The sequence below is a fragment of the Sceloporus undulatus genome, chromosome 4, assembly GCF_019175285.1.
Source record: "Sceloporus undulatus isolate JIND9_A2432 ecotype Alabama chromosome 4, SceUnd_v1.1, whole genome shotgun sequence".
Lineage (NCBI taxonomy): Eukaryota > Metazoa > Chordata > Lepidosauria > Squamata > Phrynosomatidae > Sceloporus > Sceloporus undulatus.
In genome coordinates this window covers 221,843,733-221,869,939 of record NC_056525.1, presented here as the reverse complement: position 1 = coordinate 221,869,939, position 26,207 = coordinate 221,843,733, and the positions used below count along the sequence as shown (strand labels likewise).

Sequence of the window (26,207 nt, the reverse complement as noted above, 5' to 3'; positions counted from 1 at the left end):
GGTATGCTGTTTAAATGATGCATGCGTCCTAAGAGTCCGGAAGCCACGCCAATGCCACAATCCAGTCCTAAGAATTGGAGCACAGCTTTGGTGCAGCTTCCAGACTCTTAGTACACATGCATCATTTAAACAGCATACCTCCAAAGTGACCCAAAGCAGCTTTATTTTGGTCTGTCTGTATGGGGCCTAAAGTCTACTTCCTCAAATGCTTTAGTCTACAGCTCATGCTGCCAACTTCTTTCTTTCAGTTAGTCTCAAAGGTGCTACACAATCTCTCTACATACTGACTCCAGTGAGAAGCTTACCAGAAACATATTTTGCTGGTTACATTTCTATCCTGTCCTTCCAAGAAGTTGAAGGCAGCATTCCTCTCCTGTACCCACCAACACACACCCTTTTTATCCTATCAAAAAGCCTAGTAGGAAAAAATGGGCCTTTGTCTCTCAAGTGACCTTAACAACAGGATGTGGAAGAAGGAAAGTATAATGCACTATACATTTGACCACATTGGTACTGATGCCTCCCTGCTCCACAAACCATCACTCAATCTAGAACTAGCCTTCACACAAGTAGAGTGTTATAAACTGAACAAAGGTAACCAGGCAAGAACTTTTAAAATACTTAATTTTGTTCAAATTTCAGTACTAGAAAAAAAGCCAACAAAAAATTTCAGTAACACTTTATTTTTGATAGCTGAATAACTTACATTGTCACAATGGAAAAAAAACACCAAACGTTTGCTCACAAGAAATATGAAATCAAAGAGAACATATGAAGCATCTGAAACATATATAGATAAACTGGAAGCATCTTCTCTTCACCGGGCATCGAACACAACCACTATATTAAGAATTAAAGAAAAAATTTGGAAACGCAAGAAAAAAAATTGGATTGTTATAACATTATACAGACACTTGGACAAAATTTACACAACCAGACATACAGTGGATGTAGTTGGCATATGGGAATGAATTAAGTGTAGGGTTCTTTGGAAACAACTCCTGTTTGTTCTTGCCTTACATGCACCATAGTTCAGTAGCCTTTCTTTGCAATATAAGAAGTGAACAACAACTGCTTTGTATTTGCAGGTTAGAAGAAATGGGGATAACTTCCTTAAATAGGACCCTGTCTACTGCATTTGGAGAAGGATAGACCCTGCCAACATATAAAAAAAGTAGAATTTGGCCTTAATGTAAAAGAAGCTTTAAACATTCCAAATGAGGGTTAAACAGGAAGCAGAAGTGGCTCAAGTTTGTTGCGCTTTCTATGGTTCTTTCTAACAGTGTACAACTTTTCCATCTTCTCCTATAGTCAAGATGTTATGCCTTAGTGAGAAATCTGACTGGGGCCATTTGTAGGGACCATATACCTCACCTTTTTGAAACAGCTTCACTGGCTACTGCTTCATTCCCGGGCACAATTCAAAATGCTTGTCATGATCTATAAATCCCTAAAAACTTAGGTTCATAGTATCTCAAAGACTCTGTCTCCCTATACAAACCTGCAAGGATGTTAAGATCTTCAGGGAAAGGCTTTCTTTCAGTCGCCACCATCACAGGGTTGCTTTGTGAGGGCACAAGAGACAGCCTTCTTGGTAATTGCTCCCTTCCCTCTGGAACTCCCTTCCACTGGAGACTAGGCTGCCCCCCTTCTTGGTTTCCTTTTTTATTTAAATAGGGTTTTAATAGTTAAGCAGGGAATTTTTTATTTAGATGTGTTTTATTTTTTAAAAAAACTTTTTTATGATTTTAGAATGATATAGTGTTTAATTGATCTTTGTTTTACATTTTTTATTGTTAATATGTTTAACATTATTTCTGGAAGCCACCTTGGGCCTGTTACAGACAGCCAAAATAAAGCTGCTTCGAGTCACTTTGGAGGTATGGTATTTCAATGATGCATGAGTCCTAAGAGTCTGGAAGCTTCACCAAAGCTGCACTCCAGTCCTTAGGACTGGAGCGTGGCTTTGGTGCGGCCTTTGGACTCTTAGGACGCATGTATCATTGAAATACCATATCTCCAAAGTGACTCGAAGCAGCTTTATTTTGGACTGTCTGTAGCAGGCCTTGGGCTCTACCTGGGAGAAAAGCAGCATATAAATGAAGCCAACAAATAAATTAATTAAAATAAAGCTACTAAATTTAATACTACTTCCTGTTGTTGTTGTGTGCCTTCAAGTCATTTCTGACGTATGGTGATCCTATCACAGGGTTCTCTTGGCAAGCTTCCTCAGAGGAGGTTTGCCGTTCCCATCCTCTGAGTTGACAGTGTGTGACTTGCTCAACTTACTTTCAAGTACTGTAATTGCATTTACAGTCAACCCTATCCCCTAGATCCCAAACTCTCCCTTCGTGGTCTTCCAATGCCTCCTGGTTCCCTTCTTCCTATTCCCGACTCAATCATCCATTGCAATTTGCTGTCAAATTTCAACAGCAAACTGCCCCCCCCTGCAACAACTGTTGGAGGAAACACAGCTTTTAAAAAGAGTTGTCAACCTTGCTCAGAGGAGGAGGAAAGCTGCAGCAGCTGCACATCTTTTCAGCCTCTGAGCAGCATGGTTGCCACTACTTTTAAAATGCCTTACTTTTTGTAGGGGTTCTGAAAGTAAAATCAGCATTTAAAAAAATATGGCAGGCACAGTTTCCTTCCTTAGCAAGATAAGTGCAGCTGCTGTCTTTTAAACAATATTTCTTCCTTCTAATCTAAGGCCATGGAAGCAAAGGCAATTTGCCTGGTCATCACTCCCAATGTGTTTACTTCCAGAACTCCTGGAATAAAAAGAGGCATTTTTATAGAGGCAGCAGCCATATTTCTCCTCTTTGAAACCCTGAATGGCTAGTTGATCATCCCAGCCAAGTCCTCTACCTTTTCTGATCCCTCTAGAGAACATCTACATATTTCTCTAGCCTGGAAAACGTGAGCTCTGAGGTGGCAAGATGAATAAAATCCCCAACTTTGTGGCTACTTCATTCCCCCTGGTCTTCAGTTATTCCATATGTAACTGGCACCCCCTCATGCCATTTTCATCAGTCAAAATTTACATCACAAGTGTAGCAATGCAACCTTGACAAAAGCTGGGACCTGTATGTATAGATGAGATTGCAGACTGTCACCATCGGCATAAAATCAAGGCCAGTCAGGACCAATATACAAACAGTGCAATCCTGTACACACGTCTACTCTAGCTGCTACTTTACAGTGTTCTGGCAGCGTGGTGTTTAGACACCACACATCGCAGGAGCACCGCAAAGCTGCTGCAGCAGCAGAAAAGCTGGCTTTTTGCTGGCTCAAAAAGGAGAGGCTTTCTGCTGCTTCTTTTTGCACAGGCAAATAGTCAGATTGGGGCCGTGGCGTGTGGTCACACAGCTCTATGGCAACCCCAATCCACCTTTTTGGGTGGTCTGTTTTGCACCTTACCTCCAGTTATGTATGTGTAACACTTCAGCATCAAATGTTCAGATTGTTAGAATCAACATATATAAATAAGGTTTGGAAGATGCACATATAAAAGGATACATCTTTTTGTTCTTTTCTTGTACATTATTCTGTAACCACATTCTCTACATCGGATAGGATCTCTTGCTTTAATTTCATTTTCTGTGTGACATTCTGAAAGGAAGAAAAATCATTACATTCTTGGGTCAGTGCTGGAAAGAAACTGAACTGAGAATAAAACAACAGAGGCATTAGATTTTTTAATGCTATGATATAAAATATTTTACAATAGCAATCTTATCAACAAGAACTGACTTTGACTAATTGATTTATTCAACTAAAATGATAAGAGGAATTGCAGAAACTGTACCTGAGGTAATTATTAAATACATTTCTTTTTTCTTCTTTTTTTAGTTTTCTCAAAGCAGCTTATAAAATACAGTTATACACGATGAACTACACTACAAGTGAGCCTAGCTTGGAGTACAAACTAGGATCTAATGTTCCATTCCACAGTGCACTGCTAGTAGATGGCTTTACAGAACCAGGCACCTGCAGTGGTGATAGAAATAGGCTCTTAGTTCTTCTGAATTATCGATTTCATTTACCAAATGACGATTTGGGCCTTGCACATGAGCACAATAGCCAAAGAATAATTTCCAAAATGAAAGACAGCAGAATGATCCCAGAAACTGAAAGGCGTTATGCTCCTATTTTGTGTGTTTCTCCTTGAAGTACTTGTTCTATTTAGGGAAAAGACAGAAGAAACAATTCTTATTTGTGGAGGCTACAAGCTGAAGATGAGTTCTGGAAGCTGTACACCATAGAAATAATGCACTTTGGTACCACTGTAGCTGCCATGGCTCCATCCTACATAACCATAGGATTTGAGTATTTAAAGGGATCTTGTAGCACCTTTGAAACTAACTGTATCTGACAAACATGCGTCTGAAGAAGCAGGCTCAGGTCTATGAAAGCTCATGCCAACAGCTTTTCTTTCAGTTAATGATGAGATTTGTACTTTTGCAAAGTCTTTAGCCTTCTGTGCCAAAGAACACTGGTACCTTACAAAACTACAAATCCTAAGATTCTGTAGGATGGAGCCATGGCAGTTAAAGTGGTGCCAAACTGCATTATTTCTACAGTATAGATGCACCCAAGTTGTCTAGATTTCTCCTAAACTTCCAGAATGAGGCAATGCAATTTCACAGTAGAAGTAGCCCAGTGTTATCTTCATCTGCTTCTCTGGATCTCTTATTTAGACTTACCTCATCACAATGACATACCCACTGGACTTACCTCCACAGATGTATATCATTGGTTGCTGCTTTGGTGGGGGTGCGTCTTTCTGGGTGTCCATCTTCTGTTAGTAAAAGGAAGACAAGTCATGCATGTCAAGTGTTGGCTTTAAATACATAGATACTCTCTCATAAATGATCCTTCAATACTGTTGACTTAAGATACATCTACACTGTAGAAATAATGAAGTCTGACACCATTTTAATTGCCATGGCTCCATCTTATAGAATCGTGGGATTTGTAATTTTGGGAGGTGCCAGTGCTCTTTGACAAAGACAGCTTGTAAAATTACAAATCCCAGGGTTCCATAGGATGGAGCTACAACACTTAAAGTCATGTTAAACTGCATTATGTATACAGTGTGGATGCACCCTTAGAGACAGGGCTGAAGCAGGACCCAGTCCTACTATTAGACAGAAAGAAGCAAATACTTCATTCAGCAAGTGCTATGGGCCCAAAACAGTGGCAAGAGGTTGGCAGAGAATCGGCCTTGCACTCTCTAAGTATACAGTAATATCATACTACATCCAGTCCTCCATATCCACAGGTTCTTTATACATGGATTCAATTGTCCACGGCTTGAAAATATTCAAAAAATGTATACATTCAGAAAGAAATCCTTTCTTTTGCCATTTTATTTAAGAGAGACCATTTTACTATGCCATTGTATTTAATGAGACTTGGGTATCCATGGATTTTGGTATCCATAATACCTACAGACCCACTATATGCTGTTATAGTGCTGTCATTCCACTTTAACTGCTGTGGCTGCCCACTGGGAAATGTAGTCTAGGATTTGTAGTTTGGGGAGGCCTAAGAGCTCTGTAGCTGAGTATTCTAAATGTTCCCCCCTAAACTGCAAACCCCAGGATTACACAGAAGGCAGCCATAGCAGTTAAAGTGGGGAAAATGTGCTATAACAATAAATAGTAGTGTGTTATTGTCCTAAGTTCCCCTGATGTCTTCAGTGCCATGAAGGCAGATCCATAGCATAATGAGGGTGACAAGATGTCCTGAACATAAAGGAGGACAAGGCACTGCAAAATGTAGGATAATAAATTAAAACGCAGGACATTACAAAATAAAAGCTAGAAACACTCATATAAATGTCAATTCATGCTTCTTAGCCATGCTCAAAATGGAGGACCTTTTGGAATTCCTCCTGGACAGAAAGTGGAAATGTAGGAAAGATCCTGGAAAAGGCAGGCACCTGGTAACCCTTCCAGCATAGTTAGGCTAAAGATCATGTAAAGCTACAAATCCTAGAATGGAGCTACAGCACTTAAAAGTGCTGCCAAAATGCATCATTTCTCCACTGTAGATGCATCATATTTTTTTAATTACCCAAAAAACAGCACAGAGAAGACTTCAATTTTATTATCATCATCATCATCATCATTATTTTATTTATTTATATCCCACCCTTTAAATAATAATAATAAATATATTTGTATCCCACCTCTCCAGAAGGATTGAGGCAGCTTACAACAATTTTTTACAATATAAAATACATACAATTCATACAATATAAAATATAAATCCCAATACCCCTCCCTCTCCACACAAACAACAATAATTTCAACATAACAATAATAAAATACACTTTGAACAATTAAAAAAGACTTATTAAAATACTCATTAAAGTCCCAAAAAGTGGGACTCGGAGCGGCTTACAAGATCAAAACGGTAAGATTAAAAAAACAAACAGAATTAAGTAATTACACTTATTACACTATTAAAACAGACTGCACATAAAATAAATTATAACTTAAAAGATTTAATATTTAATAAGTTTTATTTATAGACTGTAGCTGCCATGGCTCCATGCTATGGAATTCTGGCCATTTGTATTTGCTGAGAGCTCCGGTCGCTCAACAAATTCCCAGAATTCCATAGCATGGAGCCATGGCAGTTAAAGTGGTGCCAAACCAGATTATTTCTGCAGTGTGGATCTAGTCCCTGTCCTCAAGAGGACTGGTCTATATTGCCTTAAAACGAAAAGAACCAAAAAAATAAGACAATTAACTACATACTAGAGGTCAGAAGCAGAGAAGGACTATTGCATTGCTTCAACACAGGCTACAGATAAAAATAATGTGTCCTACTACCAGCCCTTGCAGCTCATGCACTCCTCTATGGCGCAGACTGATGACGTTGGAAGACCAGCCAAGGGGAAGATGGGACAAAAAGAAATAAGCAAGCTCCACCCTACTGCTTCCTTAAAGAAAAAGTTTCCAATTCAGGCACGTGGAGGCGCTTGCATCCTCCCTAAATTCATTCTCACTACACTCTTAAAAGTGTTGCTTTTCCACTTTGACTGCTCTGGCTGCTTCCTGTTGCATTCTGGGGTTTGTAGTTCACTGAGTCCTGAGAGCTCTCTGGCTGAATATTCTAAATGTCCCTCCCTGCACTGCAGATCCCAACATGCAACAGGAGGCAGCCAGAGCAGTTAAAAGTGGAATAGCAATGCTTTCAAGAGTGCAGTGCGATAATCACAAAGGTCCATAAAACTCACTGCAGAAAATAATCCAGTTTGAGACTGCTTTAGCTGCCTTGGCTCAGTGCTAGGGAATCCTGGGAGCTGTAGTTTATTGTGGCATCAGAGCTCTCTGACAGAGGAGGCTCAATGTCTCACAAACACTACAGTACCCAGGATTCCCTAGCATTGAGCCAGGGTAGTTAAAGCGGTCTCAAACTGGATTGTTTTCTGCAGTGTGTTTTGGTTTTGGACCTGCAAAAGGGAGACTGGAAAGAGAAGCAGCAGTCATGGAGCATATCTACAAAGTGCAGTCCATGAACAGTGGGTTGAACACAGACAATAGTTTCCTGGCACACTTTTAGGCTGCATCCATACTGGAGAAATAACTCGGTTTGGCACCACTATAACTTATCTGGCTCAAGGCTATGGAATTCTGGGAGTTGGAGTTTGTTGTGGGGCCCAGAGCGGAGCTTTGCTCTGCTCTGGGCCCGCAACAAACTGCAGCTCCCAGAATTCCATAGCCTTGAGCCAGACAAGTTAAAGCGCTGCCAAACCGGGTTATTTTTCCAGTGTAGTTGCAGCCTTACTCACACTATACCACTGGCTAATCCTCCCAGCCTCATAGGCAAGGTGACTGGATGTCCTAACCGCAAAGGAGGACAAGGCACAACAAAAAATGTAGGGCCTTCAAAAAAAAAATGTAAGGTGTTGCAAAATAATAGCAACACCCCCCCCAAACAATCATATAAACATAAATTCATGCTTCTTAAGTGGTGCTTAAAATGTAGGGCCTTTTAAAATTCCTTCTGGGTAGAAGGATGAAATGTAAGCCATGTCCTGGAAAAGGAGGACACCTGGTCACCAAGCTCTCTTTTCTTGCCTTTTGGGGTAATGCCTATGTTTTGCAGTGCCTTGTCCTCCTATGCATTTAGGACATCTGGTCACCCTGATTAGATTCTGGAGACCAGGATTTGATTCCCAGCTAGGCCATATAAACTCCATGGGTGACCTTGCACAAGTCACACTCTCTCAGCCTCAGAGGATGGCAATGGTAAAACCCCGCTGGAAAAATGTGCCAAGAAAATGCCACTATATGGTCGCCATAGTCGGAAAGGACGTGAATGTGTTCTCTCTTTCACTTAGTCTCAAAGGTGCTACAAGATCCCTTTGCAAGGAAAAGATGTAGTTTACAATGCATTAGATGTCTCACTCCCACTTTGGACAAGAGCAGGGTGACCAGGGATCCTCTTTTTCCAGGACATATCCTACATTTCAACTGTCTATCCAGGAGGAATTCCAAAATGTCCTCCATTTTGAGTATGACTAAGAAGCACGAATTGACATATATGTGAGTGTTTTTTTGACTTTTATTTGGTCATGTCCTCAATTTTTTCTTGAATGCCCCACATTCTGTGGTGCCTTATCTTCTTTTACGGTGAGGACATCTGGTCATCCTAGAGAAGAGTTTATTTATTTTTTGTCCTGCCAGGCTAAATAAACTTCCATTCTTTTTGGACTATGACTCTGGAGACCTGGGTTTGATTCCCAGCTTGGCCATGAAACCCAATGGATGACGTTGGGCAAGTCACGCTCTCTCAGCCTCAGGGAAAGGCAATGGTGAACCTCCTCTGAACAAACCTTGCCAAGAAAAACCCATGATTTGGGTTCGCCATAAGTTGGAAACTACTTGAAGGCACACAAACATGAAAGAAGTTTCTTCTTCCCAGTTAATCACACAGGTGCTACTAGGTTGCTTTATGTGCAGGCTTCTTTTTTAATACTCTGACAAGGATATTATCTTTAAAAGTCACAGGTATCAGAGATATTTGTAGAGTTGGAATCCATGGCTTTGACTGAAAAAACATCCAGGAGTAGCCATGTTGGCCATATAGCAAATCCAATAACATCCCAAATCCACCAAGCAGTGATGCCTTTACTGGACCAACCAAAATGTGCAATATACATGTTGCAAGCTTTTGAAGCTCCGCTGGCTTCTAATAAGAATAAGAGGCCAGTGGAGCTTCAAAAGCTTACATGTATATTGGGCATTTTGATTGATCCAATAAAGCTATCCCTGTTCGGTGGATATTTTTTATATTATTGGATAATAAGAATATAAGAACAAGAAGCCAGTGGAGCTTTGAAGGCTTGCAACATGTATATCATGCACTTTGCTTGGCCCCATAAATGTATCACTGTTTGATGGATTTTTTTTGTTACTGATTAATAGGAATAAGAATCATAAGAAGCCAGTAGAATATCATTTTTCTTCTAATAAGAATAGGAAGACAGTGTAGTATTCTTATTCTTTTAATAACAATAAGAAGCCAGTGGAGTATGCTCACTCTTCTAATAATAAGAAGCAAGTAGAGTATTCCTACTCTTCTTCTTCTAATAATAATAATAATAATAATAAGCCAGTGGAGTAGTCTTACTCTTCTAATAGGAAGCCAGTGGAGCTTCCAAAGCTTGCAGTATCTATACAGTATTGTGCATTTTGCCTTGGCCCCCATATCACTGTTTGGTGGATTTTGGATGCCATTGACTGAAAAAGGAGGGTGGTTAATAAAATTTCACTACTCTGATCCATGAAAGTTCAGCTTCAGATAGTTTTTTGAGTTGCACAACACACACACACACACACTTTGTGCTACTCTCCAAGGCAACGTGGCCCCCTCCTGCTTCCTCTGTGGTGGCTACTCTTTCTGTGTTGTCGTCGCCTGGGCTCCTTGGAGGCGAAGGAGGAGGAGGAAAGGGCAGAGCAGTTGGGAATGGCGGGTAGTTCAAAAGGGAGCGAGGGAAGCCCTGAGGGCAGGGCCACGCGGGCGGGCAGCCAGAGAGGCCTCTCTCCCTTTCTCTTAGCTCTCCTCCTCCTCCTCCTCCCTGAGGAGGCAAGGCTTTGGACCCTTCTGAGGAGGGGAGCCATTGCAGTGTAGTTTTTATCTCCAGTCCATGCTCCTTTTCCTCCCTCAGGCAGAGACCAGCGCTTCTTACACCCAACTCTCTGCCTCACTTCTTGCCTCCAGGGCCAGTTTATCCCCCCACCCCTTTTAAAAAACCCCATTGTTTGCTTTCCTTGTACTGTACTTCTCCCTCAAGGTTTACTAACCCTCCTCCTCCTCCCCTCAGAGGGGTGTTTATTTTCCCCTGGCTATCTTTAGGAAATTCCTGAAGGAAATAAGTGTCAGGGTGTTATTATTCATTAGACCAGCTGCTAATTGGGCTTATTCGTCCATACTTTGCCTCAGGATTGATTATACCTTGTATATAGTTTTGGTTGCTTGTACTTCTCCCTCAGGATAAGTGTTTTTCCTCTGGTTATTTTAAGCAATTCCTGAAGAAAAGAATAATTGGCCGGTTGTTATTAATTAGACCAGCTGCTAATTTGGTGTATTCTACCATACTTTGCCTCAGGATTCATTATACCTGGTATATTAATTATTCAGTATATTAGTTTTGGTTGCTTGTATTTCTCCCTCAAGGTTTACTAACCCTTCTCCCCTCAGATAATTGTTTATTTCCTTTGCAACCTTTGAGTAATTCCTGAAGAAAACAATTGGCAGAGTGTTGTTATTAAATTAGACCAGCTGCTAATTTGGTTTATTTCACCATACTTTGCCTCAGGATTAATTATACCTGGTATACTAATTATAAGTTGCTTGTACCTCTTCCTCAAGGTTTACTAATCCTTTTCCCTTCAGATAACTGTTTCTTTCCTTTGCAATCTTTAAGTAAATCCTGAAGAAAAGAATTGGCAGGGTGTTATTAATTGTTGTTTTTTCCCACCATACTTTGCCTCAGATTAATTATACCTGACATGTTAATTATTCAGTATATTAAATAGTTACACATTTGGTAGGGTCTCTCTCTCTCTTTTTGGAGAGTTGGGGATGTCTTTCATCCTCCATTTTACCCATAACAATAAGGAGCGCTTTATTCAACCATACTTTGCCTCAGATTAACTATAGCTGACATCTTATTTATTCAGTATATTAAATAGTTGCACATTTGGTAGAGTTTTCTTTGTGGGGATGGAAATGTCCTCTCCATTTTAGTTGTAAAAATATGGAGCACATAAATGTGAAGCAACTGCCGGTCTTCAGACTAATTTGGTAAGTTGTTGGACGAAAATTTAATACAGTCCACATCCCTCTAAATCAGAATTGAGCTCTTTTAATACTAGCTGGAGAAAACTATTCTGAGTAGCTAATGTTACAATCTTATATACACTTACCTAGGAGTAAATCTCATTGAGAACAATGGGACTTACTCATAAATTGGCTTGTATAGCATTGCGTTGTTAATCTGTAGTGAAATGTTGAGGATATTAGTGTAAATAAAAATGTACACTTGTTTTAGGATGTTCTGTTTTAATAGTTTTGCATACTATGAAAACAAGCATCTATGTATTTTTAAGTATTTAAAAATCACTCTGTAGGGGAAAAGTAACATTTGCAGCTTTTTATTTCTGAGCTATGCAAACTTTACAGCGCTGTATAAATAAATGTTAAAGATAGATAGATAGTCAGTCATTTTGCATTCATTTACAGAACTTCAAATGCACTGTGGACTGTATCCCTTAATTACTATGTTCCACTCAACATAACATCTTCTATTTGTTGTATTTGTAGTTACAGGCTTCAAGTCATTTCCAGTTTATGGAGACCCTAAGGCAAACGTATCGCTGGAGTTTCTTGGCCACATTTGCTTAGAGAGAGTTTGCCTTTGCTTTCTTCTGAGGCTGAGAGAGTGTGACTTCCCCAAAGTGGGTTTCCATGACTGAGTAAAGATTTGAACCCTGGTCTCCAGAGTCATAGCCCAGCACTCAAATCACCGTACAATGCTGTCACTAAAATCTTCTATTAACCCACTGATTATACTATTAGATGTGTCTTTCATATTTACCATACTTAGAGCAGTAATTCTCAAAATTTGGTCCTACAAGTGTTTCGGACTTCAATGCCCAGAAGCCACAGCCAGCTTTTTCAACAGTCAGAAATCCTGGGAGCTGAAGTCCAAAACATCTGGAAGACCAAAGTTTGAGAGTCACTGACTTAAGAGTAAGAGGACCATAGCCTCAATTTATTAATTTTGGTTTCTAGGGAAAGTTCAGACTGGCTCTCAACATTTATTTGTCAGTTTGACAGTCCATGGTATCCACAGACATCTTTTCTAGCAACACATTTTGGCTGCATCCACACTGGAGAAATAACCCTGTTTGGCACCACTTTAAATGCCCTGGTTCAAGGCTATGGAATTCTGGGAATTAATTCCATAGCCTTGAACCAGGGCACTTAAAGTGGTGCCAAACTGGGTTATTTTCCCAGTGTAGATACAGCCTTCAAATGACAGCTGGGCTTACTTCCTTATAATTTTTTTAGCATTTCAGCCTCAGGTATGGAGATTTGTATTGTAAATGGCAACAAATTGTATAATGACATAAACCAGCACATATCATTCCCCACTTGCTACACAATATCGAATTTTCCTGACAGTCCTGTTTTCAAACTTCCTTCTTTTGTAGCCTAATTGCTATAGTAGTCTCTAGGAAAATGTAATCATACAAATGGTGAAAGGTCTGGAAACCATGCCCTATGAGGAACGACTCAGGGAGCTGGGGATGTTTAGCCTGGAGAAGAGAAGGTTAAGAGGTGATATGACAGCCCTGTTTGAAAGGATGTCACATTGAGGAGGAAGCAAGCTTGTTTTCTGCTGCTCCAGAGAACAGGACCTGGAGCAATGGATGCAAGCTATAGGAAAAGAGATTCCATCTCAACATTAGGACGCATGTCCTGACAGTGAGGGCTGTTTGACAGTGGGACACACTGCTTCCTCGGAGCGTAGTGGAGTCTCCTTCCCTGGAGGTCTTCAAACAGAGGCTGGATGGCCATCTGTCGGGGATGCTTTGATTTGGATTTCCAGCATGGCAGGGGGTTGGACTGGATGGCCCTTGCAGTCTCTTCCAACTCTATGATTCTATGAAATTCTGATGTACACACAATTTATCTGCTTGTAGTTGCGTATGGGACAGAATGTGGATGGAGATATTTTTCCCCTCCATGTCCTTTCAGTGGATGTAGGCTGGAAAATATTCCACAACTATATATTACTGTGGAAACTTTCCTCCTTTTAGAAATTCATTGTTGTCTTAAAATCACAATTGATGGATACACTAGCAATCAAATCAAACAACTGGAGTAGACTTCGGTCAGATCTAAGTTGTAATTAGCTATTTCAGGTGGCTGTCTCTAGGAAATTCGTATTTATGTACATAACTTTTCACCCATGTCATCATCGGCATGTTTGCTGTTATGGCTTCATTTTTTCTTAATATAAATAATGTAAGAGAAATGTATGCTGTTGTGTGATGGCAATCCTGTCCATATCTGCTTAGAAATAAATCCCCTTGTTCTAAACTTGAACCACAATTCAAAAAGGACATTGAGAAACTGGAGCATGTCCAAAGGAGGACGACTAAAATGGTGAAGGGTCTGGAAATCATGTCCTATGAGGAACGACTTAGGGACCTGGGGATGTTTAGCTTGGAGAAGAGAAGGTGAAGAGGTGATAAGATAGCCCTCTTTAAATACTTGAAGGGATGTCATATTGAGGAGGGAGCAAGCTTGTTTTCTGCTGCTCCATAGACTAGGACCCGGAACAATGAATGCAAGCTCCAGGAAAAGAGATTCCTCCTCAACATTAGGAGGAACTTCCTGACAGTAAGGGCTGTCCGACAGTGGAACGCACTCCTTCCTCGGAGTGTAGTGGAGTCTCCTTCCTTGGAGGTCTTTAAGCAGAGGCTGGATGGCCATCTGTCGGGGATGCTTTGACTGAGAGTTCCTGCATGGCAGAATGGGGTGGGACTGGATGGCTCTCGTAGTCTCTCCCAACTCTGGGGTTCTATGATTCTAAACCCAATTGCTAATGCTAAATAAAGAAGATCCATTAAATCCGTGAGATTCATGTAACTTGACTTTCCATCCAGTGATTTATTCAATGGATCTACTGTAGATGGGACAATAAATTGGATTTGTTATTGTGTGACTTCATGTTGTTTCTGACTGATGGTGACCCTAAGGCAACCCTATCGCTGGATTTTATTGCCAAGATTTGGGGAGATGTTGCCTTTGCCTTCCGCTGTGGTTGAGAGTATGTGGCTTGCCTACGATCACGCAGTGGGTTTCCATGGCCAAGCAGGGATTCAAAACCTAGTCTCCAGACTTGTAGTGCAACACTCAAACCACTAAACTATACTGGCTCACAGCCCCAGGAACCCCTGTGATAGGTTTGCATTAGGGTCACCATAAGTCTTGTATTCAATTTTTACTGTACACCGCTATGATCTTTGTGGAATAGCAGTCTATAAATAAAATGTATTATTATTATTAGTAGTAGTAGTCAAAAATTATTTGAAGGCACACAGAAACAACAGTATAATGGACATTCCCAGGTAAATGGGTTTACTGTTTCCGCCAGTATGTCGTGTCTTAAAATTTTATAGTCATTCCACTAAAAGATAATTTTCAAGTTGGGAGAAATCCTGTGTTCTTGCCAGGGAATAAAGACCATTGAATCCAGTAAAACAAATGCATGGGATTGCACTGTAAATGTATTTTTTTAATCAGTTCAAATATGGCTCATAAGAGGTGAAGCAGAAATCTCTTACATAGCAATGCCAAGTCCATGTTAAGAACATCTTGGATTGTAATGGGAAAGCAGTGCCTGAAGACAGTCAAGTTATTTTGGTACATGAGACAAGGAATCTGACAAACACATCTCCCTATCCCTAATAGTAGCTACAAGTATGGTTAATGAAATGATTAACTATTTGCTGCCATTTCATGACACACAATCTAATGCCTATTGCAGACAGACTAGCTCTAAGTGTCAAATTTTTTGGAAGTTTTATTTATATTGTTAATGGATCCCCATTATATGATATATGTTGGATTTTATGCAGTTTGCGACCTCCCTGGTTCAGCATATAGAGGTTATTAAGAAATCTAGGCAACTGTTAAATTTTGTAATGTCATATGCTTCTCTTCAACATCCTACCGTAGGTAATGTCTGCACCGTTGTGGAATACTTTTTTAAACTGCAGTCTCCTTGTGAATCCACCAGGGTAAGTACTGAATTTCTAAAGAACCACTGCAAATATTGGCCAAGAGCTAAAGAAATGTGTCTGACTAGATCTCTGATCCTGAGGGGAGTTTGTTTTTCTTAAATTGTGAACTCTTAATGAGAGTCAACTGTTTAAGTAAACAATATCATTAGGTTAGTAAGTCCTTGGTAGAGTGGAGTGTATTTATTGTAGATTGCCAAGAAGAAAGATTGCTTTAAACCAATGATTTAAAGCAAGTTTCCTGTTTTGAAATTTATATATTTACCAGCCAAAGTCATTTAGTAACTGATTGTTATAAAAACAAAACATATTGGTTTGCAATGTAATATATACCACCTAGGAGCATAATCTGAAGTCTTCCTTCATCCGTAACACATGCTGTTTGCCCTGCAAAATTATACCTGCTTAGAGACAGAACTGAGCTCTTTTTTGCTCTGTCTGTACATATGCACAGAAACTAAACAAAATTGCTTAGATTGGGGATGGACAGGAGGCATCTGGTTCGGCTTGTACATCTTTAGATGATCTGCAGCAGATTGACAAAGACTGCTAACTCCCAGTTGTTGGTAGCAACAATATGATCCCCCCCCTTTCTAAGTGATAATAAGTGCTCATTCCCACTTACATTTAAATGGGTTTGCGATTCGCCTTTGCTCCGTGTTGGTAAATCGATTCCAAAATGTCGCGGATCTTTTCATTATCCCCTTGTAATCACTTCTTTTTTGGCACAGTTGTCATCCCCACTAGTTTGCCCTGCTTCAAAATGCATTTCAGAATCAATTCTTTTCAAAAGAGCCGCTAGGAAACTAGTGTCCGGGAAAACCTTTTTTTTGGGGGGGGGGGGTTGACTCACTTTCTTGCAACAGAAATTGATCAAAGTAGGATCAGAACCGATTTCAAATGGGAATGACGGTCACATAACCTGATCAGTGATTCGCTTTAAATCATAGTGGGAACACACCCTTAATTATACTGTATTACTGGAATGTGTGTGTGTGTGTGTGTGTGTGTGTAGAGGTATTACGAGATCAGATTCTCAAAGGAAATTCCTGGACTTAGAAATCATTACTTATTATTGCGTGGCCAGAATTCCCTGCTGATGCACAATAAGCCAGCAAGTGGGGGAAAGCCATGGGCATGGTGGCTGTGAAGGAAATAAGACACTGGAGAAATAGGCTGTTTAGAGCCGGCAGATTTTATCTGCCTTTCCTTGCCATCACTGTGCCAATCTAGAAAAAACACAACTAATAGCATGCTACGTCCAAAGGATTCAGGTTGTCTTTTGCATTAAGCTCAAGTTTGTAGATCAGTTAATCAGAATACAGAAGGAGATTCCATGTGGCTGAAGTGTATCCATTACTGAGTTCCATGATAAATCTGTAGATTTTGGCACATGCTTGGAAGTAAGACTCAAGTCCAAAACACACTGCAGAAATAATCCATCTTGAGACCACTTTACTGCCCTAGCTCAGTGCTAAGGAATTCTGGGAACTGTAGTTTGTTGTGGCACCAGAGCTCTCTGATAGAGAAGGCTAAATGTCTCATAAAACTACAGTTCCCAGAATTCCCCAACACTGAGCCAGCATAGCTAAAGCGGTCTCAAACTGGATTGTTTCTGCAGTGTCTTTTGGCCCTCGGTGAACAAAGTGGGAATCATTTCTAAGTAGATATACATAGAATTAATTTCTAAGCATCTGTATTATTTAGTTAGTACAGCAACAAATACTCAATGTAAATTTAGACAGCGCTGTACATGCAGTCTTTTTAGTTAGACGGTTCCCTGCCCTCGGGCTTACAATCTAAAAATACATCACACAGAAGAATTGGATGCTGAGCAATGGCTCATCTTCATTTTGTAGAGAAGTGAACAGTGGAGTGCCACAGGGTTCTGTCCTGGGCCCAGTGCTATTCAAAATCTTTATCACTTACTTGGAATAAAGAATAGAGGGCATGCTTATCAAATTTGCAGATGACACCAAATTAGGAGGAGGAGTTAATATCCCAGAGGACAGGATAAATTACTTTAATAGATTAGAAACCTGGGCCAAAACTAACAAAATGAATTTCAGCAGGCAGAAATGTGAGGTACTGCACTTAGGCAGAAAAAATGAAATGCATAGATATAGGATGGGGGACACCTGGCTTTACAAGACTAGATGTGAAAGGGATCTGGCGCAGTGGTTAAATGCCTGTCCTGCAGCCACTCACTCAAAACCATAAGGTTGCGAGTTCAATACCAGCAAAAGTAACCTTCCGAGGTCACTAAAATGAGTACCCAACTTGTTGGGGGCAATTAGCTTACAGTTGTAAACCGCTTAGACACTGCTAGTTCAGTATGAAGCAGTATATAAATGAAGCTGTTTAATAGTCCTAGTAGACACAAGTTGGACATGAGTCAACAGTGTGATGCAGCAGTTAAAAAGGCCAATGCAATTCTAGGCTACATCAATAGAAGTACAGCGCACCTGCTCCTTACGCGGGCATGTCATATGCGGCTTCTGGTTTATACGGAAGCCACGCTGTAATATTTTGAATGGTGTGTGTGAGACTGCCACACACGCATGCCACACCGCCACATGCACGAGCTCCATTCACTATAATGGGGCTCGAACATAGGTGGAATTCACCTTACGTAAGTCGAGGTTCCACTGTATGTGGAAGAACATAAGAAGAGCCATCTTCTGGATCCCCCACTGTTGAGGTTCCTGTGTCTAGATCAAGGGAAGTAATAGTGCCACTGTATTCTGCTTTGATCAGGCCTCACCTGGAATACTGTGTCCAGTTCTGGGCACCACGATTCAAAAGAATGTTGAGAAGCTGGACCGTGTCCAAAGAAGGGTGAAAAAATGATGAAAGGTCTGGAAAACATGCCTTATGAGGAGAGACTTGGGGAGCTGGGTATGTTTAGCCTGGAGAAGAGATGGCTAAGAGCACTGTTTAAATACTTGAAAGGGTGTCATATAGAGGATGGAGCAAGCTTGTTTCTGCTGCTCTAGAGAATAGGACCTAGAACAATGGATGCAAGCTACAAGAAAAGAGATTCCACATCAACATTAGGAACAACTTCCTCACTATAAGAGCTGTTCAATAGTGGAACAAACTCCCTCAGAGAGTGGTGGAGTCTCCTTCTTTGGATTTTTTTAAACAGAGGCTGGGTGGCCATCTGTCGGGGGTGCTTGGATTGTGTGGATGGCCCTATGGTCTCTTCCAACTTGATGATTTGATGATTCTACTCCTTCAAAGTACAAACAAATCATCATTGAGGAAATCAAGGAGTTATTATTACAGAATAATTGTAGATAAATAATAATTCAATCATTTGTGAATGTGTGTCATCTGATACAATAATAACTTAATGGTTAGTTATAACAAGAGTGACATAATATTTGCAGTCAGTGAAACATTATATAGCTATTCCAAGGCAATATGAAACATTTTAAATTTTACTATAAAACAGATACAGTGTGTGTGTGCACAGTTAATTAAACAGTAATAACTTGCTCTTCTAATTAAATAATTTCTTATTCATAGTCTCTTGTTTACCCAGGGATACTAGTGTCTAAAATTAGACAATTATTATTGTTTTATTTATGATATACAATGTTGTTTTCACTTTACAGAATATAATCAGTTCTAAAGACAAGATGTCAGAAAGTAATTCAATCCTGTCTAATATTCTTAAAAGAGGCAAACTGACTTCTCCTGGCAACAGTACAAGATATTTCAGTTTTAAAGAGTCTGGCTCTCCTTCCATATTTTATGACAGTGGATACAATGAATCATTAAAAGACCCAAGTTTTAATTATACTGAAGCAGAACATAAAGGAGGACAGAATGACAGAGGCCTGCCTGAGTATTCTAAGCATGCCCATTCCAGTAGTGTGTGCACTTCAGTGTCATCTCCCATTGAAAATAAACACAATGTTATTGTATCATCAGAAAAGAAGGAAGCTAGTGTACACACAGACTATTCTGAAACACCCAGAGTTGCTAAAAAAGATTTGTCAATCCGCAGAAGACTGCTTGTGCCCAAAGCAGCTTCTGTTGGTGCTTTTGGATGCTATGAAAGACAAGTATCATCTTCAGGAAACAGTGGGGGGAAAACATGCTCATCTCATTTTCTTAGTTTTGATGAAAGAATTTCAAGATGTGCTTTGGATTCTTCAAGAGACAAAAGCTATCAGCCACTGGCTACCAGTACTTTAAAAAGTGATGATTCTACTTCTGCTTGTCAGAGACTGAGACATGTATTTTCTCAGCAGAGGACTTCTACAATAGATGATTCAAAGCCTAAAGGCAGCCTTTTGTCAGAACCAGGTTGTTTATCTCCAATCCAGCCTCAGCTTTCTACAGACACACACAGCAGTTTCTTTGACAGTGCTCTTACTAGTTTTAGTGACCAGAACACTTGTTCAGAGTTAGTTGGAACTCCACACTGTAGACTGTATAGAACAAATGATAAATCTGTCACACCAGTCAATAGTCTTTTGGAAGGATTTAATCTTTCCATTGCTGAAATAAATACACCTTCATCTACAGAAATAAGTAATTTCAGCCCATTAACTACTGATAATAGCAGCTATAATTCTCTTGGGTATGATAAGTCGGAAGATTCATTGTCAGATCATGAGGGGTCTTTCCAAGAACTTCTTCAAAAATGCAGTGAACCATCCAGCCTTCTAAATTCTAAAAGAAAGGCAAGAACCCTACAACGATCAAGAAGACTGTCAACTCTTTCAGAATGTGGCTCACAATCAGAAAAAGAAGAAGACTATGTTACTACCTTTTCTAATTCAAAATGTAAACTAAAAAAACCTGCTGGATGTATTGGTGAAGACAGTGAATTGGTTTTTAGTGTGGATGATAATAGCCACATGGTTCCAAATCTAGAAAATATATCAAAGACCCCAGCATTGCAACTAATTCACAAACTCTTTACACAAAACAAAAGTAAAAGAACAGAGGAAACCGATTTATTGAAGAATACTGATGGAGTTGACATGTCACTGTTAAAGTGTATTGTTGCTCAACTCATTGGCAAGAAAATGGGCATCGAAAAACTAGATATATTAACAGAATTAAGAGACAGAGATTTAAAACATGTTCTTACCATGATTTTAGATATCCTGACTGTGGAAAGCCTATGCAGGTAAGAGAGACAACTTGGAAGATTATAAACTTTCACTGGATGTTTCCCAGTGATATTGTCCGAGTATAACCAAATATGTACTATTAATGAAATTAATCTTTGGAGTGCCTATATAAAGACAATATATGTAGACAACAATGACACCATTCAAGAACATGAGGGAAGTTGTAAATCAGGAAGATATCAATATTTGCAATGTACAAGTATGTTCACTTTTTTCCTTTTAAAGGAAGATTTCTTTGCAAAATTTGTTACAGAAACTGACAGCTCCTTCTTGCCATCTTATAAATCAATTCTTGAAGATTCAGCATGCTTGCTGATGGTTGCATGGAGGGTGGGTGAATGAAATAAAGTACAGCTTTGAGTATCCCTTATCTGAAATGCTTGGGACCAGAAATGTTTTGGATTTTGGATTTATTCAGATTTTGGAATATTTGCATATGTATAAGCCACCTTGAATCCCATAAACCAAAACATGAAATTCATTTATATTTCATATACATCTTATGCACATAGCCTGAAGGTAACTACACAATATTTTAAAATAATTTTGTGCATGAAACAAAGTTTGTGTACATTGAACCATCAGAAAGCAAACTGTTACTATCTCAGCCTGCCATGAAAAGGTTTCAGGCTTTGAAGCATTTCAGATTTTTGTATTAGTGATGCTCAACGTTTAACTGGAAGCTGTAATGGGAGTACATTACACCGCAGTATTTGTTGCAGGCCCCATTTCTCCACTTCTTCTTTCCTGTTCAGATGCTGTCTGGGAGGATCTGAACATGTTTTAAGTTTTGGGGTTTGTTGCTGTTGAATTCTCCTTTGGAATAACTACACAATGCATGAAAGAATTGGTAATGACCAGTAACAAATCGTTCTTTCCCCCCCAAAAAACAGCAGTTTTACAAATGATGTTAACAGTGTGGTTCAAATGTTCCAGTACAGGTTTTGCTTCTTTTCTGTTGTGATTTCTCTGTCACATTATCCAACACTACTTCTTAGCCCACCTGCATATGTAACATCAATCAGCATTTGCATGAGATTTGCCTTCCTCTACCAAACTGGGCCACATTTTCAATAAGTTAGCTAGTTTCTGGCCCATTCACATTCCTCTCTTCTCATATTTGTGAAGTATCTCAAATTCTTGGTTATTAAATTATTGGATATTCTAAAACAATATTTTGGCTGGAGTGTCTCACTGCTGGGCTTATCCAGTTATTTCAGTGTAAGGCTAATCAAGTATTGAGCTTTCATTTCTACATTCATTCATGTGTTGTGTGTGTGCCCATTTTTGCTTTTTCACTACAATTTTAATATCTATGTAACTTTTATTACCAGTATTTATCTACCTTGCAATTACATTTCTGAATGTGGTGTGGCTAAAACTCCCATTCCTTCCTTCTTGCATACATGGATACATCATAGATACATCATGACAAATGAATTGCCATGAGCTCCTCACATTCAATAGTCTGCCTTAATGTCAGTGTCCCTGTGGCTTAAATACCCTAAAGACACCAAATTCCATCTGATCATGGAAGCTAAGCAAGGTCATCCCTGGTTAGTACATGGATGGGAAACTTTCGCCAATGAATGCCAAGTGATATACGCTATATTTCAGAGGAAGGAACTGGCAAAACCACCTCTGAGTACTCCTTGCCTAAGAAAAGCCTGTGAAATTCATGAGGTCACCAGAAGTCAACATATTCACACACTCCTTATCAAGGTAGAAATATGCTTGAAAATACACCCACTTTATAAATTATAAACAAACTCAGGACTAATGCAAGTGTGTGTTTTCCTGGTGCAATATTGTTTAGAAATGAATGTGAACAGATACAATGAAATTTGAATGGAGTAATTCAATAGCAAGATTAACATACATCTAGTATGCATCTGCCATCTTTAACTTTATGTATCAAATTCTGGGGCTCTTAAAAGCTTGAGGATTTGGAAAATAATGCAGCTAATACTGGTGTCTTATCTTCTTGGTCCAGTGCTATGGCCTTCAAGCTTTGTTTTCTCTTAATGTAGAGAAATTTCTTAATTTCTGTTAGTGTTTTTCAGATCCATCGGAGTGGATCTTCCCCTCAAAGACATTATTAGGACAAAGCACTTCAATTTACTGTATTCCTGTACAATTTTTGAATACTGGCTGATATGCATTCTTTGTTTCAGTATGTGGAAAGTAAGCAAAAATTGGCGGGAAATTGTTGTACAGGATAAACATGCAAATCGAAGGAGGAAGTTGTATGTTAAACAGCTGAGAGCAGTGACTAAGGTAAAATCTCTGTAAAAGTATTTTGAAAGGCTGTTTGGGGAGGTATGAAGCGAAAGAAGAGCAGAGATAAAATTGAAACACTCTACACATGCCTACTAAATGAAAAGCAATCTTTAGAATTCAGCTGCTCTTCAAGTATATTTATTGGAAACCTCTTGGTGTCATATGTGTAAATTCCTAACATGTGCAGTTGTTCTTTTTTGGTCATTGTGCAACAGTTCATGACTTCATCAGTGGACTTTTACAAGTGACATTCCACATCCACCTAAATCCTTCTGTTAGTACCAATTTAGAGTAGAGCTACTGAATCATTTGGATTTCCCTGTGTGTGTTGCCATGTACTAGCATATTCTTGGATGATACCTAGCTTCATCAGTGCCTTCAGTATGCCATTTTATTTAGTAGGATTGGAGAAAGAGCTACTGGGTATTCCCAATGTACAGCGGAGCAATAAGGAGCCACACTGGCAAATATACCGTTGGTTGCACAGTGTTGATATTCAACAGATTGGGTTGTGATGGTGGTAGATGTGTGCCTTCAGGTCGTTTCTGACTTATAGCAGCCCTAAGAATAGTATGCAACTACCTTGTAACTATGCAAGTATAGATATGCACTATGCATGCATGATGTAGCATTTTGGCCTATATAAAAATTGTTCATGTACAAAGGTATCTCTTAAGAGAAATTTTGTTTTTGCTTTATTTTGGTTTTTTTGCCATTTTTGAGTTTTTGACAAGTTTCTCTGGACTCCTAAGTGTAGAGATAAACCAAATACCCTCATAGGTTGCACTTATGCTATATTGCATGCATCTTTATTTCCTTTCTCTGTTGGTAGTGTTCTTCAAAGTGTATTGAAAGGTGCTGTGGGAGATTTTCGTAGAAGGCAATTTTCTTTTTCCAATATGAAGGCCAAAAAGTGTTGTTTGTGATCTGTGGGGAATGTGCAAAGTTGAGGAAGGCAACATGAAAGCCAAAAGGCCTTGGCAATGCTCTCTGTCAGCTCAGTGTGTGTACTATGAGTTTCCATGACAAATTATTAGACTTGGAAAAGTTTCTCTGTGGATAGAACTGATGCACTATTGAAACATTTTCATATTAATGTTTTATGTTGCTTTTTTGTTATGGCCAATCTACCTCAACTATGGTATAGTGTTTCTCTTAAAGGGCATATCTGACATACTGTGGTAAACAACTATAATCCCCTGGTATTTGGTAAATTTAACAGAAAAACCTACTGGATGTTGAAGATGCTGCCACTAGACTAATGATGACTAGATTTGCACTACGGCCTGTCCAGGCGCAAGCAAAATCTGTAGCATCGCAACTGCAGTCTGCTTTTAGTGAATCTTTGACACTTCAGCGACGTAGCCCTATTCTTCAATCAACTAGTAAGCAGGAAGCATATATAAAGGTAAGCAACTACAAGCAAAAAGCCATAACTTAATTTTACAGTGTTACTGTGGACAATCGCAGACAAAGTATACATGAGATGGATACATGAAATGAAAATAGACAATCATACAAGAGGTGGTGAGCCTAAGTGAGAATTACTGCAGGATGTATCAGGAAATTTTACTAGTTTTCTCATTGCTTGTGTAGTAAAATTTCCTTCTGTCTTAATGTATTTCTATTCAAAAATCAATTGAATAATTCTAATTGTTAGAATCTAATGTAACTGGTTAGAATATAAAACATATCAATGAGGTAACTAACAAATTTATTAAAAAATGCATATATAATTGTATGTTAAATGTTGTCTGTTCTCCTCGTACAGGTTGCCCAAACCCTCTTCAGTGATGAAGCTTTAAAACCCTGTCCAAAGTGTCAATGCCCTGCTAAATACCAATCTTTAAAAAAACGTGGACTCTGTAGCCGGGAAGACTGTGCATTTGACTTCTGCAGTTTATGTTTATGCGCTTTCCATGGGTCAAGAGATTGTAGCACTTCGTCTCCTTACTGGCAAAATACAAAATATGCCCTGCCAGGAAGTGCCAAAAGCAAAAGAAACTTAAAACGTCTCTAAACGTTTTGGAGTAAATAGATTATATTTCCTTGATTCTCTATTTTATATAGGTAGCACTTTTAATAATTATGCATTTTTAGAAGTATATGTCATATTTTTGATCATCAATCAAGCTGTTAATTCTCTACGTAAATATCTTAAACTTTTCATACGTTCTTGAAAAAAGTGAAAAAATTTTAAGCTATTTAGTCTTGGTGTCAGAGACACACAATGAGATTTCAATAAAGCACTTTCAGCATAGTCTTCAATATGACTTATGAAATTTTAAATATAGTTGTTATAACAATGGTAAATTAAAAAGAGTTAAATATTTGTGCTACCTTTCCATATTTTTAATAAAATATTTCTGTATAAGAAATGCACTACAGTATTATACATTATTTAAAATAAGCTTTTTTTGTTTTTTGTTTACCGAATGTAATTCATTGCGCTCACCTTTAGGATTATTACCTATTAAAGCACCTACCATTCTAAATGGTGTGCAGAGATTACAAGATTCGAACAGTATCATCTGAACAGGACAGGTGGGTTTGTTGGTCTGTAAGTACATATATATATATATATATATATAGAGAGAGAGAGAGAGAGAGAGAGAGTAGTATATGCAATCCAGCAGCCCCTATTCCTCTGGTTGATGGATGGGCCAGAGCATAATCCCCCTCATTTTTGTGGTCCTAAAGCAACTTCATTTGAAGCCGAGCAGATCAAACACAAGGCAATCTGGAAGGCATACAAATATATGTCAAGATAATCAGCACAGAATAAACAAAATATAATTCCTCCTACAAAACTACATTTCTCTCAAGCTGTGTTTATAACAAACGATCTGCATAAGAAGGAACAGAAATTGATGGATTGTACAAATTTCATCCTGGTCTTCTGAGCTGCTAAAGCAAAAAATAAAATAAAATTCCACATTTCAGTGAGAGTGATCAACATATCTTGATCAGAAAGAAAGTTCTGCAGTACATGACTGACCAGGTCCTAATAGCAGCATGTTATGAAAAATGCAATGGTATATTTCCATATCTATAATTTAAATACTTTATGCTCTCTGCTCTGACCAATCACAGGTTCACAAATACTGTACAACAGAATAAAAATTCCACAAAAGAACAATAGTTTTATCAGGCAAGATATGTTAAAAAATCGTACTGGAGAATAGGATGATGTCAGTCAGAGACCTACATTCTGTCTGAGGCTGAATCCAGAGCAGCAAAATAATCCCAATCCAGTGTGCAGTATTTTGCCCAGATTTCATCCCATTTATGCCACACCAATTTGTAAAAATCTCAATTCAAATTTTATTGATAGCCACACATTTCTCCAGGTGAATTCAGATCGGTACAAAAGGATGTTTCTTTCCATGCACATTTTGCCCCTTCCCAGAATGTATAAACCAATAGCGTGCCTTGTTTT

The 26,207-nt window shown here is 39.0% G+C and overlaps 2 protein-coding genes across 5 annotated transcripts; one reads left to right on the top strand and one right to left on the bottom strand.

Moving 5' to 3' along the window:
* Nucleotides 1-664: 664 nt before the first annotated feature.
* Nucleotides 665-9,945, bottom strand: POLR2K (RNA polymerase II, I and III subunit K). Of its 3 annotated transcripts, none has more exons than XM_042466170.1 (4): nucleotides 9,858-9,945; nucleotides 4,735-4,798; nucleotides 3,517-3,609; nucleotides 665-840 (listed from the first exon to the last, which is right to left on the bottom strand). In XM_042466170.1, exons 2-4 carry the CDS (start codon nucleotides 4,793-4,795, stop codon nucleotides 818-820), a joined length of 177 nt encoding a protein of 58 aa, XP_042322104.1. In that variant the 5' UTR covers nucleotides 4,796-4,798; nucleotides 9,858-9,945; the 3' UTR covers nucleotides 665-817. The 3 variants fall into 3 exon arrangements, with proteins under 3 accessions (XP_042322104.1, XP_042322103.1, XP_042322102.1); XM_042466169.1 differs by lacking the exon at nucleotides 9,858-9,945 and adding an exon at nucleotides 6,843-6,994; XM_042466168.1 differs by lacking the exon at nucleotides 9,858-9,945 and adding an exon at nucleotides 6,768-6,925.
* Nucleotides 9,936-24,907, top strand: FBXO43 (F-box protein 43). 2 transcript variants are annotated; one of them, XM_042466167.1, is made up of 6 exons: nucleotides 9,936-10,642; nucleotides 15,274-15,335; nucleotides 18,956-20,484; nucleotides 22,663-22,765; nucleotides 23,991-24,176; nucleotides 24,540-24,907. In XM_042466167.1, the coding sequence occupies exons 3-6, from the start codon at nucleotides 18,980-18,982 to the stop codon at nucleotides 24,786-24,788; spliced, it is 2,043 nt and encodes a 680-aa protein (XP_042322101.1). In that variant the 5' UTR covers nucleotides 9,936-10,642; nucleotides 15,274-15,335; nucleotides 18,956-18,979; the 3' UTR covers nucleotides 24,789-24,907. The 2 variants fall into 2 exon arrangements, with proteins under 2 accessions (XP_042322101.1, XP_042322100.1); XM_042466166.1 differs by having other exon boundaries at nucleotides 9,936-11,325.
* Nucleotides 24,908-26,207: the final 1,300 nt, after the last annotated feature.

What these genes read in the sequence shown, in the direction of transcription:
- FBXO43 (XM_042466167.1), top strand. Translation starts at nt 18,980, where the DNA reads ATGTCAGAAAGTAATTCAATCCTGTCTAATATTCTTAAAAGAGGCAAA. An exon ending in ACTGTGGAAAGCCTATGCAG is followed by an intron (nt 20,485 to 22,662) that starts GTAAGAGAGACA and finishes TCTTTGTTTCAG; the next exon opens with TATGTGGAAAGTAAGCAAAA. An exon ending in AGCTGAGAGCAGTGACTAAG is followed by an intron (nt 22,766 to 23,990) that starts GTAAAATCTCTG and finishes TAAATTTAACAG; the next exon opens with AAAAACCTACTGGATGTTGA.
- POLR2K (XM_042466170.1), bottom strand. Translation starts at nt 4,795, where the DNA reads ATGGACACCCAGAAAGACGCACCCCCACCAAAGCAGCAACCAATGATA. An exon ending in AATGATATACATCTGTGGAG is followed by an intron (nt 3,610 to 4,734) that starts GTAAGTCCAGTG and finishes TCTTCCTTTCAG; the next exon opens with AATGTCACACAGAAAATGAA. An exon ending in CAAGAAAAGAACAAAAAGAT is followed by an intron (nt 841 to 3,516) that starts GTATCCTTTTAT and finishes TTCTTAATATAG; the next exon opens with TGGTTGTGTTCGATGCCCGG.